General features: G+C 36.5%; 1 protein-coding gene across 1 annotated transcript; it reads right to left on the bottom strand.

Moving 5' to 3' along the window:
- Positions 1-13,274: 13,274 nt before the first annotated feature.
- LOC121972535 (52 kDa repressor of the inhibitor of the protein kinase-like) lies at positions 13,275-14,510 on the bottom strand. Its single transcript, XM_042524192.1, has 2 exons — positions 13,871-14,510; positions 13,275-13,762 (listed from the first exon to the last, which is right to left on the bottom strand). The coding sequence occupies exons 1-2, from the start codon at positions 14,508-14,510 to the stop codon at positions 13,275-13,277; spliced, it is 1,128 nt and encodes a 375-aa protein (XP_042380126.1).
- Between the last annotated feature and the right edge of the window lie 1,389 nt (positions 14,511-15,899).

The raw sequence follows: 15,899 nt of genomic DNA, 5'->3' as shown, positions 1-15,899 counted from the left end.
TCTGGTGCATTAAAATGGTTAGTGTTACCATTACAGCCACTATAGTTATATAATAATTATGATTTTATAATGGTTAGAATATGAAAAAAAAATGGTAATTTATCAAAAGACGTGGGTAGAATTAAGTATTTATCAAAACATATACTCTAATTTTATTTATACCAAATGATGTATAACAAAAAATGATGATACAATGTTGTACCTCTCTTTCTTTTTAAATTAAAATGAAATTTTATTTTCTCTCCATTATTACATGCAAAAAAATTATTATGGTAATGATGATACAACGTTGTAGCAATTAGTATGCAGTAGCTGCTACAACGATACAGAAGTTGCTATAATGGTACAGTAGCTACTATAACGGTACAAAAGTTGCTACAACGGGGCAGTAACTGCTATAATGATATAGAAGCTGCTACAACGGTGCAGAAACTGCTACAACGGTACAGTAGTTGCTCTAACGATGAAGTAGCTGCTCCAACGGTACAGTAGCTACTACAACATAGTAGCTACACAATAACACTTAGGGCTGTAAATGAACCAAGCGTTCGTGAACAAGCTTGGTGTTCGGTTTGGTAAGAGCTTGTTTATGTTCGTTCAATATACACAAGATTGATTAAACAAACAAGCTTGAATAGCTCGTTAAGCTAAACAAACAAGCTTGAACACATATGTGTTCAGCTCGTTAACGTTCGTGAACAACGTTCGTGAACAATGTTCGTGAACAACGTTCGTGAACAATGTTCGTGAATAACGTTCGTGAACAATGTTCACGAACCATATTCATTAATAAAACTCTTTTCAATATGCTAAATAAATAATAAAATAAAATAAAATAAATAAATAAATAAATTTAAATTTCCAAGCTCAATAACCAATCAAATAACTAAAAGTTTCAAACAATCAAACAAGCTTGAATTAAAAACTCGATAACATCTAAATGAACCAAGCTCAAGCCAAGCTCGAACCAAGCTCGAACCAAGCTCAAGCCAAGCTTGAATTGAGAGCTTGATAACATCTAAACAAACCAAGCTCAAGCCAAGCTTCAAACAAGCTCAAGCTCATAAAAAATAAACCAAGCCAAGCTTGAACACTCATTTCAAAAGCTTGGTTCATTTTAAGCTCGGCTCGGCTCGGCTCGGTTACCTTATCAAACAAGCTTGAACACCCCAAAGCTTGGCTCGGCTCGGCTCAGCTCGTTTACAGCCCTATTAACACTGCTACACGTTATAACAGCTACTATACTGAAGCTGCTACAACGTGTAGCAACTATTGTGTAGTAGCTGCTACAATGTTATAACAGCTACATCACCTTTAAAAATTAACAGTACCGTGATTGCTGCATGCAATCAGATGAGAGAGAAATGAGAATTTTATAGTTGTTGTATACAAATGAGAGAGAAAAGTTATTGCATGCAGATGAGAAAGAGATTAAAAAAAATGAGAGAGAAAAGTTATTGCATGCAGATGAGAAAGAGATTAAAAAAAATTGAGTTTTGGTCATGTCAGATAGCCCACGTCGAATTTCACTCATGGTCACGCACAAAGCGTCGCTTAGCATATCAAATATATATATATATATATATTTTAAATCTGGTGCATTAAAATTGTAATTGTTACGATTACAGCCACTATAGTTATATAACAATTATGATTTTATAATGGTTAGGATATGAAAAAATAATGATAATTTATCAAAAGGCATAGGTAGAATTAAGTATTTACCAAAAGATGTATTATAGTTTTGTTTATACCAAATAGTGCATAACAAAAAAATGAAGTTTCCCTTTTACCCCTCCCGCCAATCTCCTCTTGTTAATCACCATTTTCCAAGTATCCAAGCCACATTTTTAATTGAAAATCATTTTGTGGGTCGTATGCAAGTCCTCTCACCCTCTCTCTCCCTCAAACGATCATGAACCTCCTTCACTTATTATACCTTCTCGTGATGTTTGGCGGCATTACAAAGCAAGAGTTTCAAAAGAAGAGTTCATAGGACAACAACGGTTAAGAACCGCAGCGTTGAAGAACAAATTTGTAGCAAGAGGGAAATTAGTAGAAGAAGACAGTTAAAGATTTAGCGATGTATGTATAAATTTACTACTGTAAGGTTGTCATGTAAAAAAAATATTATAGTTTGGTAGCAAAGGGTGATGAAAAAAATCGTGTTTGTGGTTTCATTCGATGTCTGGGGAATAATAAATATTCAACAACACTTGCAAGGTGCTCCACTGTGATGCTAGATTTTAGCTAGACCTTGCTCATGTATGTTAGGTTGATATGGTAGGTATCAGGGCGTTGGGCTTAATATGCAATCATATCAGGTCCACTATATTTATTGATAAAAAATTTAGTTTGATACCATACGTACCTTCTCCTCGTTTAACCCTTCGTAGTGATGAGGAGTTTGCATAAATCCAATTACCCTAGGTCCATAAATATGTTTAGACCAAAACCCACTTAAGGACCTAAAGTTGTTTGATTACACCCAATGAATGTGTTGTTACTTTCTGGTGTTGTAATGAGGTAGATTGTACTATCCATTGCTTATTCAGGGCTCTAAGTGGTGGTCCAATGCTACCAGAATTTATGCTTCAATGAGGGTTTGTTATGGGATGATATCAGGTCCACATTGGGCCTAATATTATCCCATATCAGGCCTAACATGGGTCTGATATTATCCCAAATCAGGCCCAACATGAGCTTGATGTGAGATTATATCAGGTCTTGCATGATTTTTGCTTAAAACTTACATTTACACCATATATACTATTTCCTTGCTCAACCCTTTCAAGTGTTTGAAATTATGGAAAATTACAAACCCTAGGTCCATATCAATTGAATTGTGTCACAACTATTGATAAATTATGAAAATCTAATATGTACACCATATAGATAGTTACTTGATCTTTGTTAAATTAGTATGCACAACATCACTTATTATGTAGTTATAACTTTGCTAAATTAGTTTGCAATTTTTTAATAGGGGTGATCATATTACTAAAGAAATTCTCTCTGAGATATGGAATACACTTGATACAAATTCTTACATGGGACATGGAGCAAATGTAGGAGAATTATCTAGAACAAATATTCCATCGTCTTCTGAGTATAGTCGTGTGCAGAACATAAATAGAAATATAAGCAACAATTTGACATTTGATCTAAATAAAGAAGCAAATATTTCAGAAGATGAAGTTCTGAATCCTTGTACAATACTTGATGATTACTTTGAGCTTACTTGGAGTGAGGAAGAAGGGCATTATACCCAAATTGAAGAGGAATTACAATGCAATATAGATGTACAAGAATTCTAAGCTAATGATATATAGGTTACACAATATGAAATTCCCCCAGAGCAGTACAGTGACTTAGAGGAGGAGTTTCCAATAATTGATGATCCATATATTATAAATTCTCAATTACTCCAAAGGTCAATTGAAGAGGCAACAGATGAGCATAAATTTTGCGTTGGATAGATTTTTTCGTCTCGACAAGAGTTCAATAATGCACTTATGAAATATGTCATGGTTAAACATATGAGATATAACCCAATTGACACACAGAAAAATAAAGTAAAAGTCATCTGCTTCAATCAATCATGTGCATGGAGAATAGTTGTCGGGTGGATGTAGAGTTCACTATTACAAAATATGTAAAGGAACACCAATGTTGCACATCAGGGAAAGTGATGATCATCAAGCATGCTCTTCCTCCTTTGTAGCGTCTTTTGTTGAAGAGCAATTTCTTACTAATGAACAGTACAAGCCAAGTATGATTATATCAGATATAAAAGCTAGGTTTGGAGTGACCATATTATTGGATCGTGAAACGTCGATAGAGGGGGGGGGGTGAATATCGATTCGAAAAATAGTGTTAATAAGAGTTAAGCGCAGCGGAATAATAAAAAACTTAGAAAAGCTGAACACGGTGTTTTTTACTTCGTTCGGAGCCTGTGATGACTCCTACTCGAAGGCCCGTACTCCGTGAGTACTTTCGTTGGGCAATTCACTAGCAATTTGAAATAATGATTACAAAAACAATACAATGAATGCTAATGAAAATTAAAACAAATACCGACAAGAATTTAATAAGAAAAAAAAAGGAGCGTATTGTCGGAGCTTTGTTAGCGCCGCAGAAGCGCAGAGCAGTAGAAGACTTTTCTTTTTGTTGTTGTTCTGAAGCTCCCCTCTGACCCTTCTTTTATATGATGCTCGGGGTGCCCTGGATGCCTTCCGGGCGCCCTGGTGAGACGAGCTCCAAGTGGCGACGCGCGATCAGGATAATTTTTGCCTCTAGGGCGCTCGGACCACCTTTTTCCAGCGAACAACTTTCCTGCAAAACAAGGTTAGTCCGAGACAAATAGATCCTGCAAAATAAAGTGTTAGCACAGTTTATGAGTTCAGTATAAGAAGTATGACTTAGTAAAATAGAGTATGACTTAGATTCCGTCTTTTCGAGATCGGAATCTAGTCACGATCTCGACTTAGATATCCGAAATGGATTTAAGCCGGATCGACGCCTAATGTTCCCTTCCCGGGAACGCGTCCTCGCAGTCACTCCCCTCTAGTGACTTACCTTACTTACCTGCCAGACGTCCGGTCAGCCCTTCGACCCGTCTGGACTTCTCGCCAGCTATCCGGTCAGCCCGTCGACCTAGCTGGACTTCTAGCCAAGCGTCCGGTCAGCCCGTCGACGCGGACTTCTCCTGACCTATCCGGTCGACACATCGACCTAGCCGGGCCGTGCGGACATCCGGTCGGCCGTCGACTGTCACGAACTTCTCCTGCACACTCGATCAGAGTGTTAGACAACAACAGACTAACTTAACCTGATTTGTCATTCATCAAAACCTGGGTTAAATCGTTAGTGCTAACCGCACCAACAATCTCCCCCTTTTTGTTGGAACCCCAAGGTTGGTTTTGGTGTGATCAACAAGTTAAGTTAGGTTCTGTTGTTTTCTAACCTTGTGTCTAAGTGTGCAGGAGCTTAGGAGCACAGTGTCGGCGGAAGACACGGCTAGCGAGAAGGGTGGCACGCGGTGCGTCCGAGGGACGAGGCGCTGCGGAAGAGTACACCGGCTGACGAGAAGGAAGTGCGCGCGATGGTTCCGAGGTACGAAAGCCGGAGCGGAAGATTGCTCAGGGAGCAAGAGACGCAGCTAGCGCGAAGGTCGGCACGGGGTGCGATCGAGGGACGAAGTCTGCGGATGAGTACGCTGGTGGACGAGAAGGGACACGCGGTAATTCCGAGGGACGAGAAGCCGGAGGGAAGCACGCTCGAGAAGACCGGAAGATGGGTTCGGGTGAGCGCTATTCCGGATGTCAGAGATCACCCAATCAAGCGGATCCGGAGCAGAAGATCCGGAGCAGAAGATCCGGACCGAGACGGGGACTTAACGGAGAAGTGGTCCCGGACAAAAAGTCAACCGCAGTTGACTTTTTGCAGTTCGGTTCCGAATCGGGGGCGCCGGAATGCTTCCGGGCGCGGACCCGATTTTGACCAAGATCGCGATTTACGTGATTGGGGACACGAACTTTTCCCCTGAGCGCCGGAACCCTGCTTTGACCAAGGCTATAAATATAGCCTTGGTGCGAAGCTCTTCATCGGTTCGAAATTGTAAACAACACTTGTGTGCTTCCTTTATGCTTAGATTACTTTGGGATGCATTTAAACATGAGCCTCACCTGAAGGAGCTCTTAGTCGATCTTCATCCTTGGATTAACAACCTCCGCTGGTAACCAAGTCAAATTGGTGCCTCGTTTTTATGCTTTATTTTCTGCTTAATCTATTTTTATGTGTTAGCTTAATCATACGAGAAAGGGTTGTGTTTGATTTTTAGGGCTATTCAACCCCCTTCTACCCGGCCACGGTCCAACAAGTGGTATCGAGCAGGCGCTTTGAGGACCACCGAACGAAGCAACAAGATGGCGGGATCCAACATCCACGCACCAAAATTCGAAGGGGACTTCGCTAGCTGGAAAAATCGAATGGAGGTATTTCTTGAAACAGATTATGATTTATTACTAACAATGGAATTTGGCTATGAAGCACCAGAGGGCAAAGCAAGAAATCAATGGTCAAAGAAGGAGCAGGCTGACCACGTGGCAAACAAGAAGCAGAATTCCATCTGCTAAGTGTACTTCCAACACAAGAAGTCAATCGAGTCGGTACCTACAACTCGGCAAAGGAGCTTTGGGAGAAATTCCTGGAGTTACACGAAGGAACATCCGAAGCCAAACTTGCAAGACGGGATTTACTTCGTAACCAGCTTACAAACCTCCGATTTGAAGAAGGTGAAACAATTGCACATCTACACTCGAGGATTCAGGAACTCATCACTAGACTTACGAATCTCGGAGAAGAGGTAAGTAACCGAGATTCGCTAAGGTATGCCCTAAATTCCTTTCCTAGAAACTCAAAATGGGCATCACTAGTAGATGCCTTTTACATTTCAAAAGATCTAGAAAAATTTCATTAGACGAATTCTTTTCAACTTTTGAAGTGCATGAGTCAAGATGTGCAGGTCCGAAGGAGCCCAAGAATAATGTCGCTCTTAAAGCTTCGAGAGACGAACCTGAGTCAGAATCTTCTCTCGACGACGAGGAAATGGTAATGATGGTAAGACGATTTAAAAATATTTGTAAATCTAGGAAATCTAACCATCCGCAGGGAAGAAAGAAAAGAAACATCCGCTGCTACCATTGCGATGAAGAAGAGCACGTCAAGGACAATTGACCTAAACTGAAGAACAAAGGGAAGGACAAGGGTAAGAAGCCCATCCAAAAGCGCAAGGCCCTAAAAGCGGCGTGGGACGATACGTCGTCGAATCGTCGAGGAGTTCTCCGGGCTCGCGTTAATGGTGAGTCATCAAGGCGACTTCGAGTCAAGCTCTTCCGAAATGAGCATCGAAAGCATCGATGAAGGGGAGCCACGTCAGAAGAAAGCTCAGGGGGAGAAACCGACAGCGAGATCGACAAGGTAAGTGAGGTGCGATCTCTTCCTCGATAAAAGTTTAAATTCATTAAAATTTTAACAAAAGATTGCTGCAAATTAGAAAATGAAAATAAAGATTTAAAAGCAATATTAGCTACATCTTGTCCGTTAGAAATGCTAGATAAATCAAATTTAGAAAATAAAAAATTAAAATTAGAAATTCAAAATTTAAAAATTCAAGTAGAAAACTTGAAAAACTCTGCTTGCTCATCTAAAACCAATTTTAGAAGGTTCAATAATTTGAATTGGTATTATAGATATCACCAGGGACAAATTAAAAATATCTCTAGAAAATATGTCCCTAAGAAATTTTTAGTTAATCCAGTAGGTTGGAACCTTTATTGGGTTCCTAAATCTTGCTTAGTGTAAATTTTAAAATCAAAATTAGCGCTTTAAGTGAGAAAATTAAACAAAAATTTCTTTATGGGCTTTGACTAGAAAGTGGTTGTTGCTCCAATAACCAAGAAGGCCTAGTGCCTCGCCACTGCCTGGAAGCCAAATATTGAAATAAATGTTTAATTAATAAAGCATTAATACTAGAATTATTTAATGCTTTAAAAAGTTATTCAAACATGTTTCAAAATTTTGACATAAATTTTTTAAATAATTATTTTCAAAAATCATTTTTACTTAGAGTGTTTAGAAAAATTTTCAAAAATTATTTTTTCCTAAGTTAAAATTTTACTTAGAGTTTTTTCTGCTTTTATTGATTCAAAAATATTTTTCAAAATATTTAATTAAGTTTTATTGATTGCAAAATTCTTTTTCTAACTTAGAATCTTTTGACTTAGAAATTTTTTTTAAGGTATCTTTTCAAAATTTTCTAAGTCTTTAACCCTTAGATTTTTTTTTGGAACCCCATTTTTTTTGTGATCAAAGGGGGAGAAGGATAAGTATAAGTCTAGGGGGAGGTAGCCTAAAACTATTTTTTTTCTATCTTTGTGCACTAAATTGTAAATTTAGTTAGTTTATTTTTTGTCTAGTTAACCCTAGCTTAACTTGGGTTGATCACACCAAAAAGGGGGAGATTTTGGAACCCCAGGTTGGTTTTGGTGTGATCAACAAGTTAAGTTAGGTCTGTTTTCTAACCTTGTGTCTAAGTGTGCGGGAGCTTAGGAGCACGGTACTCGAGTGGAAGGCCTGACTGGGTTCCAAGAGCTAGCCTCCCCAGCTGCCTACTGTACCGGCGGACGAGAAGGAAGTGCGCGATGGTTCCGAGGCAGGCCGGAGCGGAAGATTGCTCGGGGAGCAAGAGGCGCAGCTAGCGAAAAGGTCGGCAGGGGTGCGATCGAGGGGAAGTCTACGGATGAGTACTGCTGGTGGGCGAGAAGGACACGCGGCAATTAGGGGCGAAGCCGGGAGGAAGCACGCTCGAGAAGACCGGAAGATGGGTTGGGTGAGCCCTATTATGGATGCAGAGATCACCAATCAAGCGGATCCGGGCGAGAAGATCGGGCGAAGATCCGGACCGAGGCAGGGACTTAGAAGTGGTCCGGACAAAAGTCAACCATGATTGACTTTTTGCTCCGGCGCCGGGAACCAATCCGGCGCTCGGGCTGTCCGGGCGCCGGACTCGATTTTGACCAAGATCGCGATTTACGTGATCTGAACGTTGGGGATAAACTTTATCCCAGCGCCCGGAACCCTTCCAGGCGCCCCGACCAAGGCTATAAATATAGCATTGGTGCAGAAGCTCTTCATCAGTTCAGAAATTGTAAACAACACTTGTGTGCTTCCAGTGTTTAGATTAGCTTCTGTCTTTCTGTGCTTACACTGCTATAAACGAGGCTTCTCCGCCTGAAGGAGCTCTTAGTGCGATCTTCATCCTTGGATTAACAACCTCCCCGGTTGTAACCAAGTCAAATTCGGTGCCTCGTTTTTATGCTTTATTTTCTGTTTAATCTATTTTTTATGTGTTAGCTTAATCGTACGAGAAAGGGTTGTGTTTGATTTTTCAGGGCTATTCAACCCCCCCTTCTACCCGGCCGCATTAATTTTTAAAATAATTTTTAAAGTTAATTTATTTTTTAAAATAATTTTTAAAGTTAATTTAATTTTTAAAATGATTTTTAAATTTAATTAAATTTTTAGAATAGTTTTTAAGGTTAAAATAATTTTTAAAGTTAATTTAATTTTTAAAATAATTTTTAAAGTTAATTTAATTTTTAAAATGATTTTTAAAGTTAATTTAAAATAATTTTTAAAGTTAATTTAATTTTTAAAATGATTTTTAGAGTTAAAATAATAATTTTTAAAGTTAATTTAATTTTTAAAATAATTTTTAAAGTTAATTTAATTTTTAAAATGATTTTTAAAGTTAATTTAATTATTTTTTAAATAAAAGTTAATTTAATTTTTAAAATAATTTTTAAAGTTAATTTAATTTTTAAAATAAAAGTTAATTTAATTTTTAAAATAAATTTTAAAGTTAATTTAATTTTTAAAATGATTTTTAAAGTTAATTTAATTTTTAAAATGATTTTTAGAGTTAAAATAATAATTTAAAAAGTTTAAAATGAATTTAAAAGAAATTTAGTTTTAATTTGAAATTTAATTTAAAATTTGAAATTCGAATTTTAATTTGAAATTCAGAATTTTAATTTTAATTCATTTGAAATTTGAAATTTGAAATTTAATTTTAATTTGAAATTTGAAATTTAACTTGAAATTTCAAAATTTAATTTTAATTCATTTGAAATTTGAAATTTAATTTGAAATCCGAAATTTAATTTTAATTTGAAATTTGAAATTCAAAATTTGATCTTTAGTCATCTCATCCGATTTAAGTTTTCAATCAGGGAATCCTATAATTTTGTGAGATGAGTTGGATTTTAATTGTGGAGTTTGGTTTAACTTGTGTTAGATTCAAGTTTAGCTTTGGTCTCTACAAATAGACATTCTTCGGATAAACTTCTAAGCTTGGTGAGTCACATGGACGTCATTAGAAGTAACCAACCTTTCGAGGTTTTTCGAATAGTCCTATCCACAGAGCTTAGTACTAAACCTTGGTCTAACTAGTTAGGATTCATTTAAGGGTAGCTTCGGTCAGTTCCACTTGGCCAAATGCATCAGATCGAAACCATATCTTTCTAGACATGTGATGCCCAAGCTTCCCTAACGTACTATCATCCAAAAACTTTACCAGTACCATGATTCAAGTTAAACTTGGTCTCTTTTTAACTAATCCTAATTACCCTGCCGGGTTAGTTTGTTTAGGTTACCTTGTCGGGTAAGTTTGTTTAGGTTACCCTGTCGGGTAAGTTAGTTTTGAAGGTACCAGCTATTCTGGAGCCTCCCCCTGAATTATTGTCTTTTAATTTAAATTTTCGTTTTAGGTTTGTGTCGATTTCTTTTATAGTTATAATTAACTTGGCGATAATTTATATTTTGTTGAGTTTTAATATGTTTAAATTTTGATTTCTTTGATTTGTGTTTTGGTTTTTGATTTAGTTTATTCGAGTTTACATAATATATTTTTTCTTTAGGTATGTAATATTGATTAATTCCTACTTGCGTGGTCAAACACGCTTTCGGAACCCAAGCTTGATTAGTTGATTTGTATTGGGTTATTAATGATTTAAAGGTTTTATTTGAGTTCGACTTGTGTCCAAGTCCGGTTTTATTATAACATGTTTTTTGATTGTTCAGGATTAAGTCTAGATTTTTTGATCTTGTAGTGAATTTTTCTAGTATTTCTTTTAAGTTATTAATTTCTGATTTTAATGATGAATTCTCTTCAAGTATTAGATCTTGAGTTGGATTTGAATTTCTTATTTGTTCCTTGAGGTCTTGATTTTCCTCAAGGAGTGATTTGTTTTCATTTTCTATTTTAATTAACTTACTATTTAAGCAGGAAATAATTTTAAAAAACTTTTTGTTTAAATTAAAATGTACCTCATCTGGGCCTTCGGAAACGAGTACGGACTCGTGGCTTGATTCGGGTTCGGATCCGTCTTCATCTCTCGACTCGTCTTCCGTTTCAGCTTCGCGGGCCATCAGCGCGAGGTGGCTCTGGTGCTTCTGCTCTTCTACCTCCGATTCGTCCGAGGAGGAGTCGTCCCACGTTGCTTTGAGAGCCTTCTTTTTGGTTGGCTTCTGTTTGTCGAATTTTAGTCTTGGGCATTCATTCTTGTAGTGCCCCTTTTTATTGCATCCGAAGCATGTCACGTTCTTTTGTTCCGCGGGAGAACTGATCTTTTGAAGGTCCTTCTTGCTGAAGCTCCTTTTTCTCTCGGTGAACATTTTTCTTACCAGGTTCACCAGGTGTTCTTCGTCTTCGGAATTTTGATCGAAATCTTCTTCAGATTCAGGCTTGCTCTTCTTTTCTTTGGATGAACCTGCAAATAAAGCAATACCTTTCTCGGCTCCAGTATTAGTTTGTTCATGTAATTCTAACTCACAGAAAAGCTCGTCTAATTTTAACTTAGATAGGTTTTTCGAAATTTTGTAGGCATCTACGATTGATGCCCACAAGCTATTACGAGGAAAGACATTTAGTGCGTACCTTATTAAATCTCTGTTTTCCATCTGGTGGCCTATCGCGTGGAGTCCGTTGAGGACGTCCTTGATTCTCGCATGCAGTTGACTTGCTGTTTCCCCTTTCTGCATTTTTATATTAAACATTTTATTTAAAAGTAGGTCTCTTTTTGTTACCTTTGCATCGCTCGTTCCTTCGTGTAGCTCGATCAGTTTGTCCCACAATTCTTTAGCGTTCTGATGCGGTCCGACCCGATTCAGCTCTTCTCGTGTTAGGCCGCAGTGTAGCGTGTTGATTGCCTTGTTTTCTGTTGATGCCTTTTTCCTCATGTCCGGAGTCCACTGTTCCGGGTCTAGTGGATTTCCGGAGTTGTCGACAGGAGTTCGGTACGCCTTTTTGACGCTGAACCATTGATCGTAGTCTGTCTTTAGGTATACCTCCATTCTTTTCTTCCAGTACGAGAAGTCATCCCCGTTGAATAGGGGAGGACGTACTGTGCTGAAGCCTTCTAGTTGGGACATCCTGCACACAAGTAAACGACGAAAAAGAATATCCCAAGACTTGGTCTTGGATTAGCAGTGTGGAAAAAAATAATATGAGTATCTAAATTAGTGTTGCACCAATATCGGTTTAATTGTAACGAAGATAAATTCCCAAATTAATAGTAATAATATCAGATTAGAATTAAGCGTAAAAAATATATTTTCACCCCCTGTTTGATTGGTGGTTGCACCAAATCAGAGCGGTACCTGCTCTGATACCACTTGTTGGATGGTGAAACGTCAATAGAGGGCGGGGGTGAATATCGATTCGAAAAACAGTGTTAATAAGAGTTAAGCGCAGCGGAATAATAAAAAACTTAGAAAAGCTGAACACGGTATTTTTTACTTCGTTCGGAGTCTGTGACGACTCCTACTCGAAGGCCCGTACTCCGTGAGTACTTTCGTTGGACAATTCACTAGCACAAGGCCGATCCTACTAATTTTTTGGTCTGAGTCTAACTTAGAAAACAGGGCCCCTATATTAATCATGCTACTTTATAGTGAATTTTTTTTGAATTAAATCAACAAATTTAAAGACAATATATAATACAATACAATACAATATTATGTACAATGGTCTAAATATTTCAATTATAACTAAATAGTAATGACAAACATATTGAAAATGGTCAGTTAAAGACAACTCGCCTTACAGTTTTGGCAGCAAAAATATTAATCAAGTCTGTATAATCAAGTTGCTCAATAATTTCTTTTTCAATTGATAACATAGCTAGCGTATTCAATCTTTCTTGTGACATGGTCGATCGAAGAAAAGTTTTGATAAGCTTCAACTTTGAGAAACTTCTTTCTGCACTTGCTACTGTAACTGGTATTGTCAGCAAGATTTTGTAAGCAACATGAGCATTTGGAAAACAACCATCCATCTTTTTCAAATAATCTAGTACATCAATAGCTGATTTTGATTCCTCTGGTAAAGAGCACTTTAAAAATGTTAACTCTGAAAATAAATCATCTCCATTAACGTCAGAACAACCATTATGTGCAAGAGAACTTTCAAGATTCTTGCAAGACCTCAACAAGTTTTCATCATCAGAACGTTGTAACCTCTCCACATTGAATAGAAAATCAAATATTTCCTGATATTTTTTAAATTGTGCAAATCGAGACTCGATAGATGAATGAGCTTGATTAACTATAAAGAGAAAGTAGTTAACTCTAAAGGACTCCTCTGCTGACAATGCTATTTCTGTACTACTACTTTCATCAAATTGTTTTTTTCTACGAACAACTCGCTTTTCTCAAAATACTGCTTCAATGCCCATTTCACTTGCCATTTCTTTAGCTTCAACCATTGCCTTATCAAAACCAGTTTCTCTATATTCTTCAAGAAATATAATAATTCCTTGTAAGAGTTTGATAGCAGCATCAATATCCATATTTTCGGATTGAAGAAATTTACTCACAGTGTTAATTGCGAATAACAACTTATACCAAATTATAACACCAAGTAAGAATTCAAACTTCTCAAGTTCATATAATGCCAAGGACTCTGCTTCACTTTTTGTTTTGGGATCTTCAGTATCATTTGTTAAGTCAAGTAAAACATCTCTAATTTGTGCAGTTTGTTCTTTAATAGGTTTCACTCTCTCAACATGACTTTCCCAGCGTGTTTGTGACAATGGCTTAACTGTCAAACCCTTTACATGATCTTTAAAGATTCTCCATCTCTTCGTAGAAGAGGAGAATAATGTATAAATGTGTTGTATTACTCCAAAAAATGACATAGCTTGAGGACAACAGTTCACCATATCACATAATGCCAAATTAAAGCTATGACAACCACAAGGAGTATAAAAGGCTCTGGGATTTATTTCAAGCAATCTTCTTTATAGACCTTTGTGTTTCCCTTTCATGTTAGAACTGTTGTCATATCCTTGACCTCGTATATCATCAATATCAAGCTCAAGATGGATTAAAGCATCCTTAAGATGCATAAAAAGTCCAAGCCCAGAAGTATCATCCACCTCTAAAAATTCTATCCAGTATTCTTTCACTTTTGTTGAATTTTCTGACTCATCCAAACACCGTAAGACAAGAGACATTTGCTCCTTATGACTAATATCTGGAGTACAATCTAAGATGACTGAAAAGTATTTTGTCTTTTTGACTTTTGCGAGTAATTTCTTTCTTACCTCACCTGCCAACATTTCTATCAATTCATTTTGAATTCTGCTACCAAGATATATAGTATAAGTTTCATGGTCTTTAATACGCCGAAGGTGCTCATTCATTATTGGATCAAACTCAGCAATCATTTCAACCATTTGTAGAAAGAGACCATTGTTTTCAACATAAAGCTTCTCACAACTTCCTCTAAAGGCCAAGTTATTTTTTGCTAGTCTTTGCACAATAGCAATTATCCTATGTAACACATGTTTCCAGTGTTCTTTTTCTTTGTTCAATTGTAGCTGTGCTCTTGCATCAATTGTCTGATTCTTTTGCAACCTTCTTTCTAATTCAAGCCAATCAGTCATACACTCCATATGCTCCTTACTCGCTTCATGGGATGTAAGACAACGACTCAAATTATGTCAGTCGTTGTATCCTTCATTAGCTAACTGAGTACCAATCTTGTGCTTTTGCTTTTTAAACAGTTTACAACAAAAACAAAAAATTTTGTCCAAAGAAATTGAATATAATAGCCATCTTCTATCATTTTCCTCCCCGTTTGACAAATTCTTTTATAATGCAATACATTAAAATGTCTGTTGGTACTATCTTTTGGAAACAACGTACAAGCATCTCTCTTTGGACCTCTCTCCACCAAAAAGTCTCTAATTTTTTGATCAATATTATCCCACTTTCCTGGATCATCAGAACAAGTCTCTTGACTTAAAGTTTCATGTTGAACTTGCTCATCATCTTTCTCAAAAAAAATTAGATTCATCTACAATGAGAGGTTCAAGAACCTCTTCGTTATTATTGTTAACCATTTCATCCATATAGATAGGTTCAAGCACTTTATCATCATCATTTAATCCCATATCCTCTTCGTTATTCAGAAAATTTTCAGCCACATTTTTACTCTCTACAAGATTGGGAGTAAAGTACTTATTGATATCTCCAGCTTGACTTTGGATTAATGATTCTATTCTCTGCTTTCTTTTCTTCTTTTGATATCCAGACATGTACTTGGGAGGCATGGTATATGAATTTGCTTAACAAACAAAGAAAATATAATTTCAAGTTAGAGATAAATGCTCAAGTTTAGTTAAGTTAAGACATATATATTCATATTGATATAAATACACAAATTTCCTATAACACAACAAATTAAAATTCACATATTTTACACAATACTAAGTTGGTGGTTATCCAATTCCAAAATCTAAAAATTTATTTCAGAATATTAATTCACTACAAAATTTCTCAATTCTAAAACCTAGAAATTAATTTCAACATCATAATTTAAGCAAGAGGTACAAAGAAAGATTTCATATATTATATATACTAACCTATAGAGTGTAGACAGTAGGTTTTACAATTTTGATAGAGTTCTCTACACTAATTCTGAATTTATGATGAAAAGCTTAAACACTCCAAAGTAGAAAATTAAATAAAAAGCAATTCACGGAAAATCGAACGCAAAAGAATTGTCTTCACTTGACAAGGATTCATACAAACCAACCATCAAATTAATGAAAAATCAATAAGAAATAGATAAATATTTACTATTTTTCTTCAAAGACCAATAATCAATCCTTCAAGTTAAAAGGAAAATTAAACTACATTAAAAAAAAAACCCAACCTGGTAACCTAAGTACCTAATAACCTAATCCAACATGAAAATCGTCATCACTTAAAGCTAGGCAACTAGCATATATTTGCGTCGTTCTAAAAACCAATCTTGTTGAAATTTCAAC

This window comes from Zingiber officinale, chromosome 4A, assembly GCF_018446385.1.
Source record: "Zingiber officinale cultivar Zhangliang chromosome 4A, Zo_v1.1, whole genome shotgun sequence".
Classification (NCBI taxonomy): domain Eukaryota; kingdom Viridiplantae; phylum Streptophyta; class Magnoliopsida; order Zingiberales; family Zingiberaceae; genus Zingiber; species Zingiber officinale.
The sequence above is the reverse complement of the archived record's forward strand: the minus strand, read 5'-3'. Positions and strand labels throughout refer to the sequence as shown.

What these genes read in the sequence shown, in the direction of transcription:
- LOC121972535 (XM_042524192.1), bottom strand. Translation starts at nt 14,510, where the DNA reads ATGACTGATTGGCTTGAATTAGAAAGAAGGTTGCAAAAGAATCAGACA. An exon ending in CATGAAAGGGAAACACAAAG is followed by an intron (nt 13,763 to 13,870) that starts GTCTATAAAGAA and finishes GTTGTCCTCAAG; the next exon opens with CTATGTCATTTTTTGGAGTA.